The 16,479-nt window shown below is 51.7% G+C and overlaps 1 protein-coding gene across 1 annotated transcript in view; it reads right to left on the bottom strand.

The window, feature by feature from the left end:
* GRHL1 (grainyhead like transcription factor 1) overlaps positions 1–15,133 on the bottom strand; it is a 43,512-nt gene extending 28,379 nt beyond the window's left edge. The window contains exons 1-8 of the mRNA XM_090280896.1: positions 14,949–15,133; positions 11,798–11,984; positions 9,361–9,431; positions 6,321–6,711; positions 5,218–5,294; positions 3,650–3,806; positions 3,353–3,464; positions 2,326–2,420 (exon numbers count right to left, since the gene is read on the bottom strand). Of these exons, the coding sequence (XP_090137022.1) occupies positions 2,326–2,420; positions 3,353–3,464; positions 3,650–3,806; positions 5,218–5,294; positions 6,321–6,711; positions 9,361–9,431; positions 11,798–11,984; positions 14,949–14,968 (1,110 nt within the window). The 5' untranslated portion in view covers positions 14,969–15,133. The remainder of the gene's footprint in view (positions 1–2,325; positions 2,421–3,352; positions 3,465–3,649; positions 3,807–5,217; positions 5,295–6,320; positions 6,712–9,360; positions 9,432–11,797; positions 11,985–14,948) is intronic.
* Positions 15,134–16,479: the final 1,346 nt, after the last annotated feature.

Here is a 16,479-nt window from a genome sequence, read left to right as displayed (position 1 = left end):
ATGTCTGTGGAGGAGAATGAGCTGGAATTGAGAGTCAAGAAACGGATCCTCCATTAGAACAAGAAAGTGGATACTTTCAGAAAAAGCAGCGCCCACACACAGAAAGTCTGCACAGCATTCTGCATGTACATGTGTTCCCTCAGCTGCCCTACAGCACCAGTTACTTTAAGTGTAAAAACAGCAAACATCAACTTGGCCAGAGAAAGCAAAAATCCAGAGTCTTAATTCCAGCACACACTCAAAACTGATGCCTGATACCAGCTTCAAAAGGTAGCAGTCTCGTTAAGAAACGGCACAACCTCCCCCTCACTCCCGTAATCAGGTCGGCGCCGGGGGTCTGGAAGGGGAAATAAAACTGAATTTACCTGCATCATTAACAATGCTCTGAAGGCCACTGAAAACATGCCTCTAACAATATTTCTCCCCAATACAGATACGCTGAAGGCCTTAAAATAAAACCAGCCATTACCCCTCCCTGTCCTCTTGGCTTCTGTCCCTCCCGCCTGGGTGACACGCTGAACAGTCACAGGGCCCCGCCCACCAGCCGGGCCTTCCTGCTGCGCTCCCGCACACTCTGACCAGCGTGCTGGCCCCGACAACAGCCCCACAGCTGGGAGCTGGCCACCGCGGCCTCTTTATTCTGCCGGTGGGGTGGGGGCGGAGGGTGAAGGGGGTGAATTAAGTCGGTGAACCCAAGGGCTAACTCAAGGCCACAAAGAACTCGGAAACGTGAGCTCAGGACTTACATGCTCTCGCTCACCTCCTCCAACTCCTGCAATGGCCCCTGACGGCCGCATTTCTCTAGTTTCCTGTAAGAACAGACGTTCCTGGAGGGCACAGGGCCAACTCTTCTCAAAGGCTGTTAGGAGCCAGCACACTGAGTCCCTATTATACTATTTAATTTCAAAATTACTGCCACAGCAATGATATGAAGTGAAAAGTTTACTTTTCCTCCTAGTAGCTCCTCTGTAGGGAACACAGCGTTGAATCAAGAACCAAACTCCGGACCAAGCAGCCTGAGGACATCTGTATGAGACCGAGGTGGTCCGCAACTGCGGCAGCTGAAGCTTCCTTACCGACTGGAGGACCCCGGTTAGTATGCCCTTCAGTCTTCAAGACACACCTTTGCCTTAGACATGATGACCACGGTAAGAAAGGAAAGCACCCTGGCTGGTGTGGCTCAGTGGACTGAGTGCCAGCCTGTGAGCCAAAGGGTCGCTGGTTCAATTCCCAGCCAGGGCACATGCCTGGGTTGTGGGCCCTGTGAGAGACAACCACATACTGATGTTTTTCTCTTTCTCCCTCCCTTCCCTTCTCTCTAAAAATAAAATCTTAGAAAAAAAAAAAAGAAAAGAAAGAAAGAATAAAGGAAAGCAATTATAGCAAAACTGATATGGGTCTCAAGAATCCAGTTATATGATTGGATCCTAGGCAGTGAAATAGAAAATTCTTCAGTAGTTTAGCACCTAATACAATGTATTTAAACTAATGAAAAGAAATAACTACCAGAACTCTAATCACTTAGTAAAAGAGAGGAATTCTACTAAAAGGGAAAGGCAGAAACGACCTAAGAATAGGCTTAATTTTTCTTAAGAGATACTAAACATTCCAATTATCCAAATGACCATCTGAACCGGATGCAATTCTTCACTTGTAAAAGCCGGCGATGGAAGAATCTTAAACACACGGTCTTTAAAGGTAACAACATGAAGCAGATTACTGCTAACGATACTTGTGTGCAAGGGCCTTTCTGAGAAAACTCCAGAGCTTCACGGGCATTGTTCCAACATCATTACGAGAGGCCTGCAGGAGGGAGGAGACGCACTGAGTCCACCGGGAACGGGAGTCAGACCCCGGGCCACACCGTGAGGGGGTGTGGGCTCCACCCCCAGTTCCGGCCCCGCCACATGGCTGGTGCCCTGCGTCTCACATGCAGAAGTGTGTTGACAAACAGACTTTTTTGGAGGGAGGAGGGGACAGAAAGGAGAAAAGGACAGTTTCCTAACACCTGGGAAAAAGTTGTACTTTCAGAAAATGTGAAATACTGAAAAGAGAGCGTGTAACACACCCAGCTGGCTGTGCTGAACAGGATGAGAGCCCAGGGCTGGTGAAGTACGAGCCCCTTCCCCCCCAAGTCCTGTTCCTTCGCGCACTTCGTGACTCACGGCTCGGACCCACCTTCTCGGGCGCGTCGTCTCCCTGTTCCCGAGCAAAGGCGTGAAGGCGTGCAGAATACAAAGCGCATCAGCTACCAAACCGCGAGCCCCGCCCGCCACCCTGAAGCGCGCGCGCGGCAGAGCGGGGTCCCCAGACGTCATCACCCACCTTGGCTTCGTCGTTCGTGTCCCACGTGAAGGAGATGGCGTTGTAAGCGATCTCCTCGATGTTACTGATGGTGTGGAAGCTCTCTTTGTAGTCGGCTACGCGGGCGACAGAGAGAAAAAGAATTGGTCATTTCTCGTGCCAGCGTGAGATGGTAGCAGCAGACATAAGATTCAGGTTTTCATATTGTCACTTCTGGATAACTCACATTAACGTTCTGCTGGGTGGAAAGAAGTTTGAAAAATAAATAGAATTTTTGTAATAGAGGCAAGCTTAGAGGTATTTAATTTTACCTCATTATGTCAAAATTAGCATATTTAGGTCTAAAAATGTTTAAATAATTGTCCCAAGGTCACAAAACTAGCCCAGAGGATCAAGGGTAGAACTCAGTTCTTTTAATTCTTTTGAAAAGAGAACGTGAACATTCTAAGAGGCAAAGGAATGGAGTAACACTCCGATTAAGAGCCGCCTTATGATGCAGACGATAGTTTTATAGGGAAATTAGGTACGCGGCAGCAACAGGGGCTTTCACGAAGCGACTTCGCTCACTGCGTCCACACGGGCCTGCTGCTGTGCCCAGGTGACGGGCCCCCGGGTCTACGTAGGGACCACGAGCCCGCAGGCAGCTCAGCAGGTACGGCGGGGGCCTGTCAGGTGACGGCACGCCTGCATGTTTGCTTGCACGTGGCTGGAGTCTCCCCGTCTACCTCACTACCACCCCCAGATAACCAGAATGTCGTAAAGACACGACCCTTCAAAAAAGCTGCAGATCCAAAAACGGACACTCTCATGGGAGCTGGCTGGAGGGTGTCATGTGGAAAGCCACTGCGCGGGGCACATGTCCTTATGGAGGAAGTCATGTCAACAGGACTGATTCCAGGAGGCCAAGGACAGTGTTTGGAACAGATCAGCAGCTGGCATAAAAATTCAAACGCTTTCGGCAGGAAGCTGGTCGCTGCCAGAAATAATTGGACTTAGAGAAGCGGACGCTTGCGCCCCTGGGGAGGGAGGCGGGCCCGGCGCGCCTCACCGATGTCAATGCATCTTTGTTTGGCCGTGTGCTGCCGGGAGTGCCAGTACTTCCAGTGCCGCAGCTGGTCCTCCCTGCTTTTGTCTTCGGCAAAAACCACCATGATCACGCTCTGTGAGAGAGAACGCGTTACAGCGTGAGGACGACGCAGAGCGGGCGTCTTTGGGAAAACGGACCCAGGGTTCGGTGTTCCCAGGGGAGGCTGAGCCCGGCCGTGGCAGCTGCTTTAGAGCTGCGTCGGCCCTGGGCGGGGAGCGCTGCCGGCTCCCCCGGAGCGGAGCCGGGGGCACAGCTCACCCGCACTTTGCTGATGGGGTGGTGGAGCCCCTCGCTGCTGCTCACTTCCTTCAAGGTGACAGGGTAGAACTGGCCTTTGTTCAGGTACGTCATTGTGTTATCTCCCGGCTTCTGTCGGAGCGACTTGGAGGCTTCGAGCGTATATTCAAAGTTGTTCCTAGGGAATGAAAAGGTCACAGAGCTGCAGCCCGCTCCCGCGGAAGCCGCCCGTGTGCGTCAGTGTGGACTTACGACCACAGCAGACCGGCTGCCAGGAAACCGCCACCTCTGTGATAAACATGATCTCAGCCACACAGAAACTCTCCAGTCCCCCAGGTGTGGGACTGCACAAGGCCCACCCGAAACTCCGCGAAGTGACGTTAACGCTGAGAAGTTTGCAGGCTGTGGACATCAGACAGAACACTAATGCGCAGAACGGACCTTGGAAGGAAATCTCACAGGACCTGCAGCCGACCGGTATCTACCCAGGGAAGGCTGCGGACGGGTGGCTGGCGTGCTCCGATTAACTTCCCTTTAGTCTGCAGAGCAGGTTTTTGTTGTTTTGGGTTGTGAGTTAAATACCTTCCAATGGGCACTCCACAATTCTCTACATTTCTTATCGCCTTAGAGTACCAGCCAGATTGCCCCCTGTAGCTGCTCAACCGCCTGCGGAGGCCAGGGGTTGCTAAATCCCCCCTCTTTTCTATAAATAACTGTGTTTCTGTAAATAAAACTGAAAACGTGCCGGAGCACCGCACGCCCTTTGGTCCCGCGTGCCCACAGCCGCTTCTGTGCCGCGGCGGCAGAGCTGGGCCGGGGCGGCAGAGGCTGCAAAGCCCACAGGGCTGGACCGTCTGCTAGCTGGTCCTCACAGAGGAAGTCTGCCGACCCCCGTCCTACATCCGAAAGGCATGTGAGTTTGTGACTGGGGGACCTTGAGGCAGGCCTTTCAGGGAAGTCTGGATTCCCACAAAAGCCTCCCCTTTTAAATAAAACTTTTTTTATTTCAAAATATACACACATAAAAAATGCGTAAGACAAAATTATAAAATAAAATCTTAAACTCTTTCAAAAAAAGCCTGAAGGTGTTTATACATGTTCCTTATTAAGCTGGCAACTACTCATATTCCCAGTGGGAGGTTTGAAAGAGAGGTTATCAGGTCATGAAAACGCTGACCTCGTTTATTTGGCCATCAGTGAGTAACTAAGAAAAGGCTTTATCCGTCTGATGCTACTGAGTTCTCGCAGAAGCACGCACTTTCGGAAACAGACTTTTGGGACCTCAGCGATCTAACTCGATGCCCTCATCTCTTCCTTGAGGGTCCCTTCTGCGGCCACCACGTAAGAAAAGGACAGAGAAAGCACCGGCACCAGGGATTAAGGACACAGGCAGCACCGCTCAGAGCCCAGCACCGACACGCGGCGGGGAGCGTCCTCTGGCCGAGGAAGGTCTCGCCGCGCGGGAGCTGGAATGAGATACAGGCGCAAGCCCACCACAACCACCTCTGAGTTTTCAGTGTCCAAGGAACGAAAAAGAAGGCAGGCATAAAAGCTGAAAGTTTAAAGTCAAATTAAAAGACAACTATTACCCAGAAACACTGTCAAAAACATAGTCCTCTGAATTCATGCCCGGCATCCGCAGGCTGAGGTCCGAGGGGAAGAAAACCTGAAACATTAACGTAACGAGACCCAGGCAGTTACCCGGTTCTCAGGGTTACGGGACCAACGCCTGGTCCCACGTCAAAGCTCGCGGCTTATAGCGACCCACTCCCCTTTCGACATTCATTTGAAAATAAAAATTTTAACTCTATGAAAACAAAACAAAAAAATTAAAAAGAAAAAAATACCCATTCTATATGCCACTCAATTAAATTAAAGCAATCTATGGAAGCACTCTCACAAAGCACTTCACAAATCCCCTTCCCCCGTTTCCCACACCCCCTAATCCTGTGCGAAGTCTAGCGTCTGCAACCAAAGCCTCGTGCCTTCGAGGAAGTCAGCGTGACCCCTGTACGGAGCTGGGACAGGGCACCAAGTCCGCACGTGGCGGAGAGACAGGTGCCTGCCTCAGTGCTCCGTCCTCTGCTCCTAGCCCCGAACACTCCCCGACCCCTGCCCCGTCGTTCAATAGTTTCAAACATCTTCAGTCCCTCACTTTTACCTGAGTGAGGTGTTCGTCACCACAAAACCCCCAGAAGTATTTGCAGTCATTTGTAAATTTCACATGACACACTTGTCATCAGGACCCACCAGCCTCCCTGACAATGCCACCAACCAAGAAGCACCCAGCGAACAGATACATGATAGGTCATGTTCTATCCTGACCAGTTGCACTGAGCTTATTTTGGTCAAGGACAAAAGCCGAAAGCAGACCATGTGGATGCATCCGTGGCCGACAGAAAACTATGGATGGGGTTCTCTTTCTCCTTCTCCAGCAAATCCCTCAGCTGAAGTCATCGTTGTTAACTCAGCGGCTGGTAAGATTAGCCATGTGCCCCTGAGGATAATGTCTGGTTTCATAGGGTCAGCTTACAACATACACCCATGGGTCTTTTCTCTGTTAAAAACCCCACTTTTGTTCCTAATCCATTCATTTCAGGCTGAGTTTCAGGCTTACATAACAAGGACGGGGCGGAACCCGACACCCATACAAACACACGGCCTCTCAGGGAGACGCTGCTTCCTCCGGTACCTCCTGCACGCCTTCCTTGAAGGTCTCTGAGAAGGTGGAGTCTGGAGTTCGCCTCTGCGCATTGGCGGGCTGAGCCCCAGAGCTGAACTGGTCGGCACTAAGGTTCCGGTCAAACACCACCACGCGCTCAGTGGGCTCTGGATGGTACACCGCCGGAGGGATCCCCACGGCAAAGCTGTGGGGCTGGGTTTCCGTCTTGATGGAGTGGGTAGGCATCGTTGCTATGGAGACGGTGACTGTCGTATCAGGAACCGTGAGATGGCCTCTCTTATCGATGCCCAGCTGGTTGCCATGGGGGAGGACGATGTTGAACGGCACGTTTTTCAGCACCTGGACTCTGTTTTCTCCAGCGGAAATGAGGGGCTGCTCCGTCACATTTGGCATGCTGTTTCTTTAAGAAAAATCAACAACACTGTTTCAATACTGATACAGTTCTCTGACAATTTTTTTCTGAATCCTCACCGAAGGATATGCCCACTGCTTTTAGAGGGAGAGGAAGGTGGGGGAGAGAGAGAGAAACATCTGTTTGAGAGAAACAGCGACTGGCTGCCTCCCATACAAACCTGTAACCTCGGCATGTGCCCTGACTGGGAATCGAACTCGTGACTTTTGGGTGCATGGGACAACGCTCTACACAACTAAGCCACCAGCTAGGGTGACGATTTTTACTTTCCCAAAGGCACTGGGCTGCTGGGTCCTGTGCAGTAATTATAATACATTTGGTACAAACTAAGCACATAGAAAACGATGTGACAAGCCATTACTGGAGAACAAAAGGGAGATTTCAGTGACAGGCCAAGTCCAATCCAAGAGCATCAGGTAAAATTTCACTTGAATACCGAGAACTCAGAGCTCTCCTCTGTCACATTTTATTTTCAATAATTCTAACAACGTCCCCAAATGTGACTAGAACCCTGAGGCCACAGGCATGTCAGCAGGACCGGTCTCGGAAGGCGGCCCTCACAGACTGCAGCCAGGCCACCCTGGTTCCGAGGCTGTGTGACCCCGAGCACGCTGCTCCCTCTCTAAGTAACGACATGCTCATCTGTAAACTGGGGATAATAACAGCACCTGTCCTCACAGGTTCTGATGAGGGTGAAGGATTAACACACTGAAATGCCTGTAATACTGCCTGGCAGCCAACGGTGCAAGAAGCAGGAGCTATTATTAGTCCTTGGCCGTCATTGTTCCTAGTGCTTATGCTCATTCGGCTTTCTCGTTCACCAGAAGAAAACCTGGGATCTCACTGTACCAGTAGATACACAGTGGTCCCTCACTCATCGCGGGGATTACGTTCCAGACCCCCCCCCCCCCCCCGTGAAGTAGGAACCTTACATTTGTTCTACACTCTTAAAGCTATGTCACTTTAACAACACACGTACACAGTACCGCAAAACCCCGCGATAGAAAAATCCGCGATAGATAATTAAATATAATATTTTTAAAAATCCCGCGAAACAGCGAGGCCGCGATAAGTGGACCGTGATATAGTGAAGGGACTACTGTATTTGCATAAACTTATTTTCCTTTAATAAATATACTGGACAATATAAAATGATTTCTAGTCTAGGATAAAATTAATAAATTTTCAAAGGCACCTCAAATCATATAGGCTGATACTTAAAAAAAAAAGATGTTATTTATTTATTTATTTTTAGAGAGAGGGGAAGGGAGGGAGAAAGAGAGGGAGAGAAAAATCCATGTGTGGCTGCCCCTCGCACACCCCAACTGGGGACCTGGCCCGCAACCCAGGCCTGTGCCCTGACTGGGAATCGAACCCGTGACCCTTTGGTTTGCAGGCCAGCGCTCAATCCACGGAGCCACACCAGCCAGGGCTAAGTTGATAGTTTTAAGAAAAAAAGCAATTTGGCAACTTCCTACATTTCAATAAGATGTCAAACCTTAAACTATAAATTCATACCCAGGAATTTTTCTGAGGAAAGAGAAAAAGGAAAAAACTGCCTAGAAAATGGATCATTAAGGCTTTGTAACAGAAAAAAAAAAAAAGGTACTGTGTAGCCTTAATGTTAAGTATAGCTAGTTTTTGCCTTAAAATACTCTAGGGGAGCATTTTAGATCTTGATTGCCAGCATATATCATCATTTGGCTCAGACAAATGCTCTCAACAATTCAAAACAAAGAAAAAAGAAAAAAGAAAAGAAAATCCTTCAGCAAAAATAAATTTAAGAAATTCATTTAAAAGTTGAAGAAGACAGCAGAGTAGACCAAACAAGAGGAATTATGCTGGTAACTGTTGAAGTTGACCACGGTACTTGTGGGTTTATATTAGTTCTCTCCTTTTGCCATGTTTGAAATGTCCATAATAAAAAGTAGAAAATAAAAGCCATAAGCCCTCTGCCAAAGGGTAATTATGAAGATTAAAATAGCAACATGGAAAACACTTATGAAACGCTCTAAGTAGGGGAAGCTTCCTGCTAAACCCCATCCGTGAAGATAACCGCAACCACATGAAATGCGCAAGCAGACCCAAAGAGAAAACGCACACGTTGTCAGGAGTGTGGGGTTCTGAGCGATCATTCCTTTATCACTAACAGAACACAGGCCGATTCTCAAGGTATATTCTAAACCCTTTTTAAGCCTTAATTAATTTTCTGAAAGTTTTAACCTGAAATGTTCAAAAAATAACTTCAACAGGAATTTGGAATACAGGTGAATTTACTTTACGCAATATTTTTAAATGGACCCCCGCCACTGCCTTCAGCGACACCCTCCTTAAGGGAACATCAAAGACACACAAGTAAACCCTTACGTTGTTATTACTGCAAACACCCTGTGGAGGAGGAGAAAGGCCACGCTTTGTTTTCTAGAAAAGGCAACTTCGTCTGAAGGAACTGATCACGTCTCAGACAGAATCGTGACTCGCAAGAGGCGACTCGGCAGGGAAACCGGAACTCGGACATCAGAGCCCACTTACCGACCTCGTCCCCAGGCACCTGCTGGCTGGAACCAGCTCCCATCGTATTTGCAGACACCTGGCGGTTTTCAAGAGAACGGTTTTACGCTCGAGGCTGGACTTTACCTTTTGCTGTGATCGGCCTCCGGGTGCTCAACGTCGGCCTTTGCTGCTGACGACCTTCTCTCTCTCGGAACCTGCGACAGTAACACACGGGACAAGCGTTTAGCCCTTACTCAGCGCAGCGTCAATACGGCCCTTCGCTGTTCTGGACGCTCAGCCGCTCCTGCCATCTGCTCAGGGCCTCAGACAGCAGGCTCTGGGGAGACGGGGTCAATGAGACGGTGTCTGCGCTCTAGAGCAGACAGTCTGGTCACCAGGGGGAAATGCAAACACCCGCTCTGACTCAGGTGCCAAATACACGCGGGGCCTCACAAAGCCACCTTCCCCGGGTCTGGGTTTCATCCCTCAGAGGAAACACCGCTGGCCTGGCCTTACCCACTTACTTACATAATCTGGTGGACAAGAAGCTCCTGCACAGACAACGGGGCTCTCTCAGCTACCCCCCTTACCCCCCGTTCGGGTCAGATGCACGACGGGAAGGGCCAGCCGTGTGAAACCAAGTGCTGGTTTCACGTGACACACGTCTTTAGATACGTTGGGATTCATATGGCCCATGATGCAAAGGACAAATTGAACTCTGGCTGTTCTACTGCTTTTAGGGTCCTGCTCGTCTCTGCACGGGAGGTGAGGGCAGGCAGGCAGGGCTGGGGCGCTGCGGACGTCAGCCCCACTGAGCCTCTTCCCAACGCGGCCTCCAAAGCCGCTATGATGTGGGAGACTGGTTCTCTTATTCTACCCCAAAGGCAAAAAGCACTGTTTCATGAACTAATCATGTGCTTTTAAAGCTTTACTAAAGTTGTTACGTAAAAATGACCGATGAATGCACGTAAAAACCTCAAGCAAAGAAGTCAGGTCATTTAAGAACAAACAAACAAAACCCCCACACCTACCCAAAGAAGCGTGACATCTCAGCGTACTGCTAAGATTGTCACCCTTAATGAACAGACATGAAAATGTATCTCTTCCTAAGATGTAAAGTACCTTTGGGTCCCTTTATTTAACACACCCACCACTGCAATTAGTAGCATTACGTCAGTCTTCCTGGCCTCACCTGGGAGGTTTCTCCCACTCTCCGGAGTTTCAGTTACAAATATGTAACTTCAAACTTCATAATTAATACTTAGGAACTTAGGGTTTTTACACTGAGTTAATAAAATGAGCCATAAAAAGAACAGATTATATAATAAGTTCCACTTCAAAGGCACTTTAGTGGCTACACTTCCCAGACAAGGGTTTCTTCCAGCATCATTAGTTACCACACAAGTTTCCACTCCTACTCAAAGAAAAAATACTTGCCTCGCTCTCTGAAACACAAGCTGACCACCCGACCTCATATCAGAAAGTAATTAAACCTTTTGTTTAGGTCCCACTCTAACTCTGAAAATCACACTATGTTCTTTGCTTTCCCCCCTCTGCATTTGTCATATTCAGCAAAGAACCAAGGGCCAGAATAAAACTCAAAGTGGGTAGCGGGTCAATCTGGATGAAAGGATCAGAGAGTTAATTATCCTGTTACTTTAAGTCTTCTATAGGTTTGAGAATTTTAAAAACAAAACGGTGGCAAAAGTAACCTGGAATAGGCAGCCCCCCTCCCGTATCTGCTGTCGGTCAGAAAGAAGGAGGCAGCATGGCCCGGCCACGGCGATGAGTGTGGCACATGGCAGACCAGGCCTGAACCCTCGGCTGCAGCACACACTCGTCGTGGGGCCCGAGAACTTCATTTTCCTCACCTGCAAGCGAGAGATAACACCCCAGATTCTGCAGGGGCCCTGGAGGCCCCGGAAGTAACACACACACGGTGACCATGTCTAGCATGGCACGGGCAGTCAGTAGGGGGAGCTCGTGTTACCGGGACAACGACGATGATACAAATCAGTGGTGTCGTGTCCGTGAACACCACGTAAAACCCCAGGCAGAGGAGACACTCTCTTTAATCAAGAGTCGTTCAGATCTCCAGAAACAGGCAACAGCACATATCCTGATCTCAAAACTACAAAGCCCAAGACTGAAAAACATGGTTTGTTTTTCACGAATCCTACAATCAAATAGAATCAAAGGCTCTAGAACAGCATTTGGGGAAAAGGAATTCGCTCCGACCACAGAGGAACGGATCGCTGCTGCACTGATGGCGCTAAGAACCCCCTTCCGTAAACGTTCAATCGCAACAGGTCCCGCCTGCCCCCTTCTTCCGAGGCAGCGTCCCCTTCTCCCACAGCCAGAGCAGCTGGCTACCGCACAGGTTTTAAAAACAACCCTTTGATTCTGCGATCGCAGACTTTTCAGCTTTGAACCACAGTAATTCAAAGTACTCGTTAAACTATTACAGTCACTACAGAAGCAACTTGCATTACATCCGACCAGCAAATTACTGTTTTGCGTGCCGTTGAATCAAGCGCACGGCAGACAGCTGCGAAGGGCTTTACGGGGCGGGCGGACCGACCTTGTAATAGTCGTAGAGCAAGCCCAGCGCGGCCGCGCTGTCCTCGTCCCCATTGATGCTCATCATCGCCTTGGTGGCGGCGGTGAGCGGGTTCTCCAGGAAGGTCTTCCAGGCTTCATCCTCGCTGGTGTAGGAGCGCCGCTGCGGATAGAGTGCTTCATTCTGAAGAACCAACACTGGCCGTTTGCTTCAGAGAAATGAAAAATGTCTACGTTACGCTTTTCCACGGCAAGGCATCACCAGCTCATTTTTAAAGAACCTAACACCCAATTGGTGATGCTCCAATAGAAGTGTCCGTTGTTTCCCCGATGACCCTATAAAGTAAAGGAAGACAACACCAGAAGACAGCCCACCTAATCACAGGCCAGGGGTCACCCAGGACGACATAAGGTGTTCATGCAGCCAGGAACCTGAAGCTAAACCGCACATGGAACCCAGGATTTATACTATTTGGGCAGGAAAAACAAAAACAAAACAAACAACCCTCCAAGAAAACTCAGGTTGTTCAAACACTTCATATGAGCAAACACAGAGACAAACAGCACATTCAGTCTCTTCAGACATATGCAGTCAGGACTGGATCCTCTTCAAGAGGCTACGGCGCAGCCGTCATGCTGCTACATGTCACTTCCGCCCTTTTCCCGCGATGCTGAGCCTTCAAAACTCTCCCACCTCCACGCCAGGGGGAGAGGAGAGGCGGGGAGCAAAAGGGATCCTTCACTTGCTCCTCCGGGGTATATGAGAGAGGCAGAATATTCTACTGATTACCAGCAGATTGAGCATGGAATGTGGCCGAAGGGGACTGTAAATCAATAAGGAGGCAAAATTTTCTGGCTTGGGAGTGGACTGTTTATCTTAGAGATAAACACTTAAGACTCTATAACAATAAATGAAGCCACTGAACAAAAAGATTTTTAAGAAAATGGGGGGGGGGTTGCTTCTTTTTAAAAATCTTTACCAGTTTTCCCACACTGGGCAACAACTGTTTCATTTTAACACTGTACTTTGGTGGGAAAAATTCAGAAAAATCAATGTGGATCTTAGTCAACTCTTATAGGAGATTTGATTTAAAAGATTAAAACAAACACTGCTGATTCCAAAACCTGAAATGTAAACAGTCTCAACAACTGTTCAGTTGGTCCTATTTATTAAGTCAATAAAAAGAAAAAGTGGAACACCAACTCCAGCAAAGTGAAGCAGTTTTCAAAATGTGAATGTTCAGAACTCCTCTGAATTATCACTATTCTAACAAGCAAATTTAAGGCTCGGTTTTCCTTGCAACATACAAAATGAAATATGTAAATTGCTTAAAGGTGCCCTACCTACTTTAAAAGTGAATGTAGAAAGACTGATTATCTTTTCAAGTCATCAACCAAGCTTAGGGTTTGGCAGTCACCCAGGCCCTTTAAAAACAGATTTTTAAAAATGGAGAACATTTTTGAAAAAGGGACTGGGGGACTCCAACAACTTAATTCATCAGACTTCAGTCTCGACGGTCTGTTTCAAAATGAAAACTATTTATACGAATCTCCAATTTAAAAAATACACCAATATAAACCAGGCCCCCCACCCCCCACCCCCGGCGCCATCGGGAACAAAGCACAACCGCGACGGAACCAGTGGTGGGTGCGCCGGGGTGATTTGTTGGTCCACAGCTAAGCTATTATTAATAGTGTAATAGCTGCTTCCGAAAGATCACGACAGCGCTTGGCTCATCCGAGTCCCATAATGCTAGCTGTTCGGCTTCCCTTCTCCCACGCCTGGCCCAAATTGGTAGAAGCAACAGAAAATAAAAATATTTTTTTACAAATCGTCTTGTCAGCGATCGCCCTGACAGGTGTCTTACATTTCGAACGTGTGCCTGAGGCCAACATCTTAGCTTTGGAAATCTGCCCTATCGAAACTCTGCGTTTGAGAAATAAACCCGAAACCAGCTGCCTTTGTCTGCTTCCTTCTAAGACAGGTGCTGCCCGGCCGGTCCCTAAAGGCTGGTCACTGCCTTGGGGGACTCAGACCGTCCATCAGCCGTCTCCCCAAGACTTCTGGGAGACGTTATTTCAAGAGAGAATTCAGCTGCATCTTTTACAACAGAAGATTCACCCATTTAAGACGTTCTGCGCATGACATCTAACCTACTCATCCGGAAAGCACACACACACAGAACGACCCTGGCGAACAACTCCAACCCTGGAGGGGGGGGGCACCTGTCCGCCCGGGATCCGCTGAGCTGCTGCAATATGCTGATTTGGTTTGGTGCGATTTACGTGGGTTTTTTTTAAAAATACATTTTACATTCTTAAACACGTTTAGGTGTACAGGAAAGTTGCCAAGAAAATACAGAACTGCCCCTCACCCAGTGCCTCCTGATGCTGACGTCTTCCGTTATTACCCCCTTACCTTTGTCCAAATGTTCCTTTATCATCACAAACTCCAAAAGGCCCATTATCAGTCCAGTGCTTTCAAGAGTATCACCCCGATTTCGAAGTCCCATCCTCCAGATACTCTGAGCGTGTGTAATTACAGTCGTTTGCAATTACCGTCCCGATGCCAGCGGCAAAGGAACTCCTGCAGCGATTTTCTCGCGCGCGCAGCCAGCCCGGGCAGAGGAACGCCAGGACCCCGCAGCGCTTCCACTTTCCCCTGGATTGCTGCCTTTGGAAGGTCTCCCAGGCGGCCCCGTGACGCGGCCGCGCGCCGCGATTACCGGGAGACCTCTGCCCGTCCAGCCGCAGGGCGCACGGCCGGGAGCTCTGGGGCTCCCCAAGCGGAGCGACCGCCCGCCACCGGGGAGGGGGGCGGCCCAAGCGCTAGAGCCGCAGCCCTCGAGGGGCGCCCCCATTGCCTTCCGCGCACCCTGGCCACCAGGGAGCAGAGATGCGGTGCGCCCGGAGCGGGTCTCCCTGACCAGGGCGCTGAGGCGGGGGAGGGGGACTCTACGGAGCCCAGTCCCCAAGGCAAGGGTCCCCCCCCAGGGGGCTTCGGTGGGACAAAGGCGGGGCGCGCGCTGAGGGGCAGAGAAGAAAGCGGACGACGCAACGCGCGACCCCCGCTCGCCCCGCACCGCGCCCGCCCGTCCCCGCCCGGCCTCGCGGCAGGTGCGGGGGCCGCCCCGGGCTGCCCGGCCGGGCTCGCGCGCTGGCGCCCCACTCACTTGTCGTACTCCTGTGTCATCGCGCTCGCTCGCCGCGGCCGGGCCGCAGAACTGGACTTTCGGGTTGGGACAGTACACCCGATCCGGGGGGAGGCGGCGGCGGCGGCGGCGGCGGCAGGTCCGGAGCGGCGGCCCCGACGGGTTGGGTTCGCTTTTCTCGCTCTGAGCCGGTCGGCGCGGGCTGCGCGCACTGGGCGCCCGGGCACGGCCGCCCATTGGCTGGCGACGCGCCGGCTCGGGGCGGGGCCTCGGGGCCGGGGGGCAGGCGGCGGCGCCTGATTGGCCCACGCGCGGGGCACCGGGACGGGGGCGCCGGGACCGCCGGTGCCCGCAGCCCGTCCGACCGGCGTGGTCGCCTCCTCCTGGCGCGCACCTGCCACCCCCCTGCGGGCCGTCGCGTGCCCACCCGGGGGGCGGCGGGGCGCTGTGTCTCCGCTCTGCGCAGCTGTCGCGCCCTCTGCCGCCCGCCTGCGGGAGGGGCCGTGCCTCGGCGCCGCCTTCCCGGGCGCCGGGCGCTCTTCTTCCCCCGCCGCCCAGCCTGCCCTCCGCTCGCTGCCGGGTGATGGAGCCTCCCCGCCGCTCGGCTGCCTCGGGCACCTTCCCGCCTGGGGTCTCCGAAGCGACCGGACCTCCTCCTGTCCCCTGTCCCCTCTCCGTGCGCGCGCGTGTGCTTACTTAGGAGACCTCGGGCTTTCCCCCGAGAAAGCCACGGCGGATGCGCGGCTTTCCAGCCTCTTGCCCATCCATCTCAGACTGTCCACTGTGTGACAGCCACGGGACAACTGCCCCAGCGTCCCAACGGATGCGTCCCCTCCAGGCTGAGGTCAGGGTGGCTCCCTGCGGCGGGGTCGCATCGGCTTCCCCCAAGGGCCTGCGCCTCCCCCTCCTCTGGCCCCCACCGGGCCCCCACCAGTCTCCATTCTAACCTCTGCCTGCCCCGTGGCCCTCAGCACCCCCATCTGGGCTTCAGCTCCCCTTTCCCGCACTCGCCTCCCCTCCAGCGCTCTATCCTCAGGCTCAGCCTCTGCTACCCCTCTGCCTGCTCCTTCCAGGGTCCCCAGTGCGGCCTCACTTTTGGCACCGCCTCCATTCCGTTCCCCCCTACCCCAGGCCCCGCTGTCCTCCCTGAGGACAGGACCTTCTCCCCCGGGGCCTGCCCATTCACGCCGCAAACATGTATGAACACGCCTGCTGTCTGCCAGGCACTGATCTGGGTGCTGCGGAGAAGCCAGTGAGCAAAACCGACAAAATCCCTGCCTTCCTCCAGCATCCTCCCTGGGGTAACGGAACATAAAAAATAAAACAAGTACATTAGGTGGTATGTTAGAAGGTGGCGAGTTCTGTGGGAGACAAAGCAGAGCAGGCAGCTGGGGCGCAGCGGTGCAGGCAGGTGCGAAGGCTCGAGGAAGAGAGGCCCTCAGGGAGGAGGGGTGCGGGCGGAGGCGCAGCCTTGCTGCAGGTGGGGGCAGTGACTAGCAGGACGGGGGGCAGGTGGGCCTGTGCACGGACTTGGGTTTTTAGTGAGCGAGGC

This window comes from Furipterus horrens, unplaced genomic scaffold, assembly GCF_987537825.1.
Source record: "Furipterus horrens unplaced genomic scaffold, mFurHor1.1.pri manual_scaffold_6, whole genome shotgun sequence".
Classification (NCBI taxonomy): Eukaryota; Metazoa; Chordata; class Mammalia; order Chiroptera; family Furipteridae; genus Furipterus; species Furipterus horrens.
The sequence above is the reverse complement of the archived record's forward strand: the minus strand, read 5'-3'. Positions and strand labels throughout refer to the sequence as shown.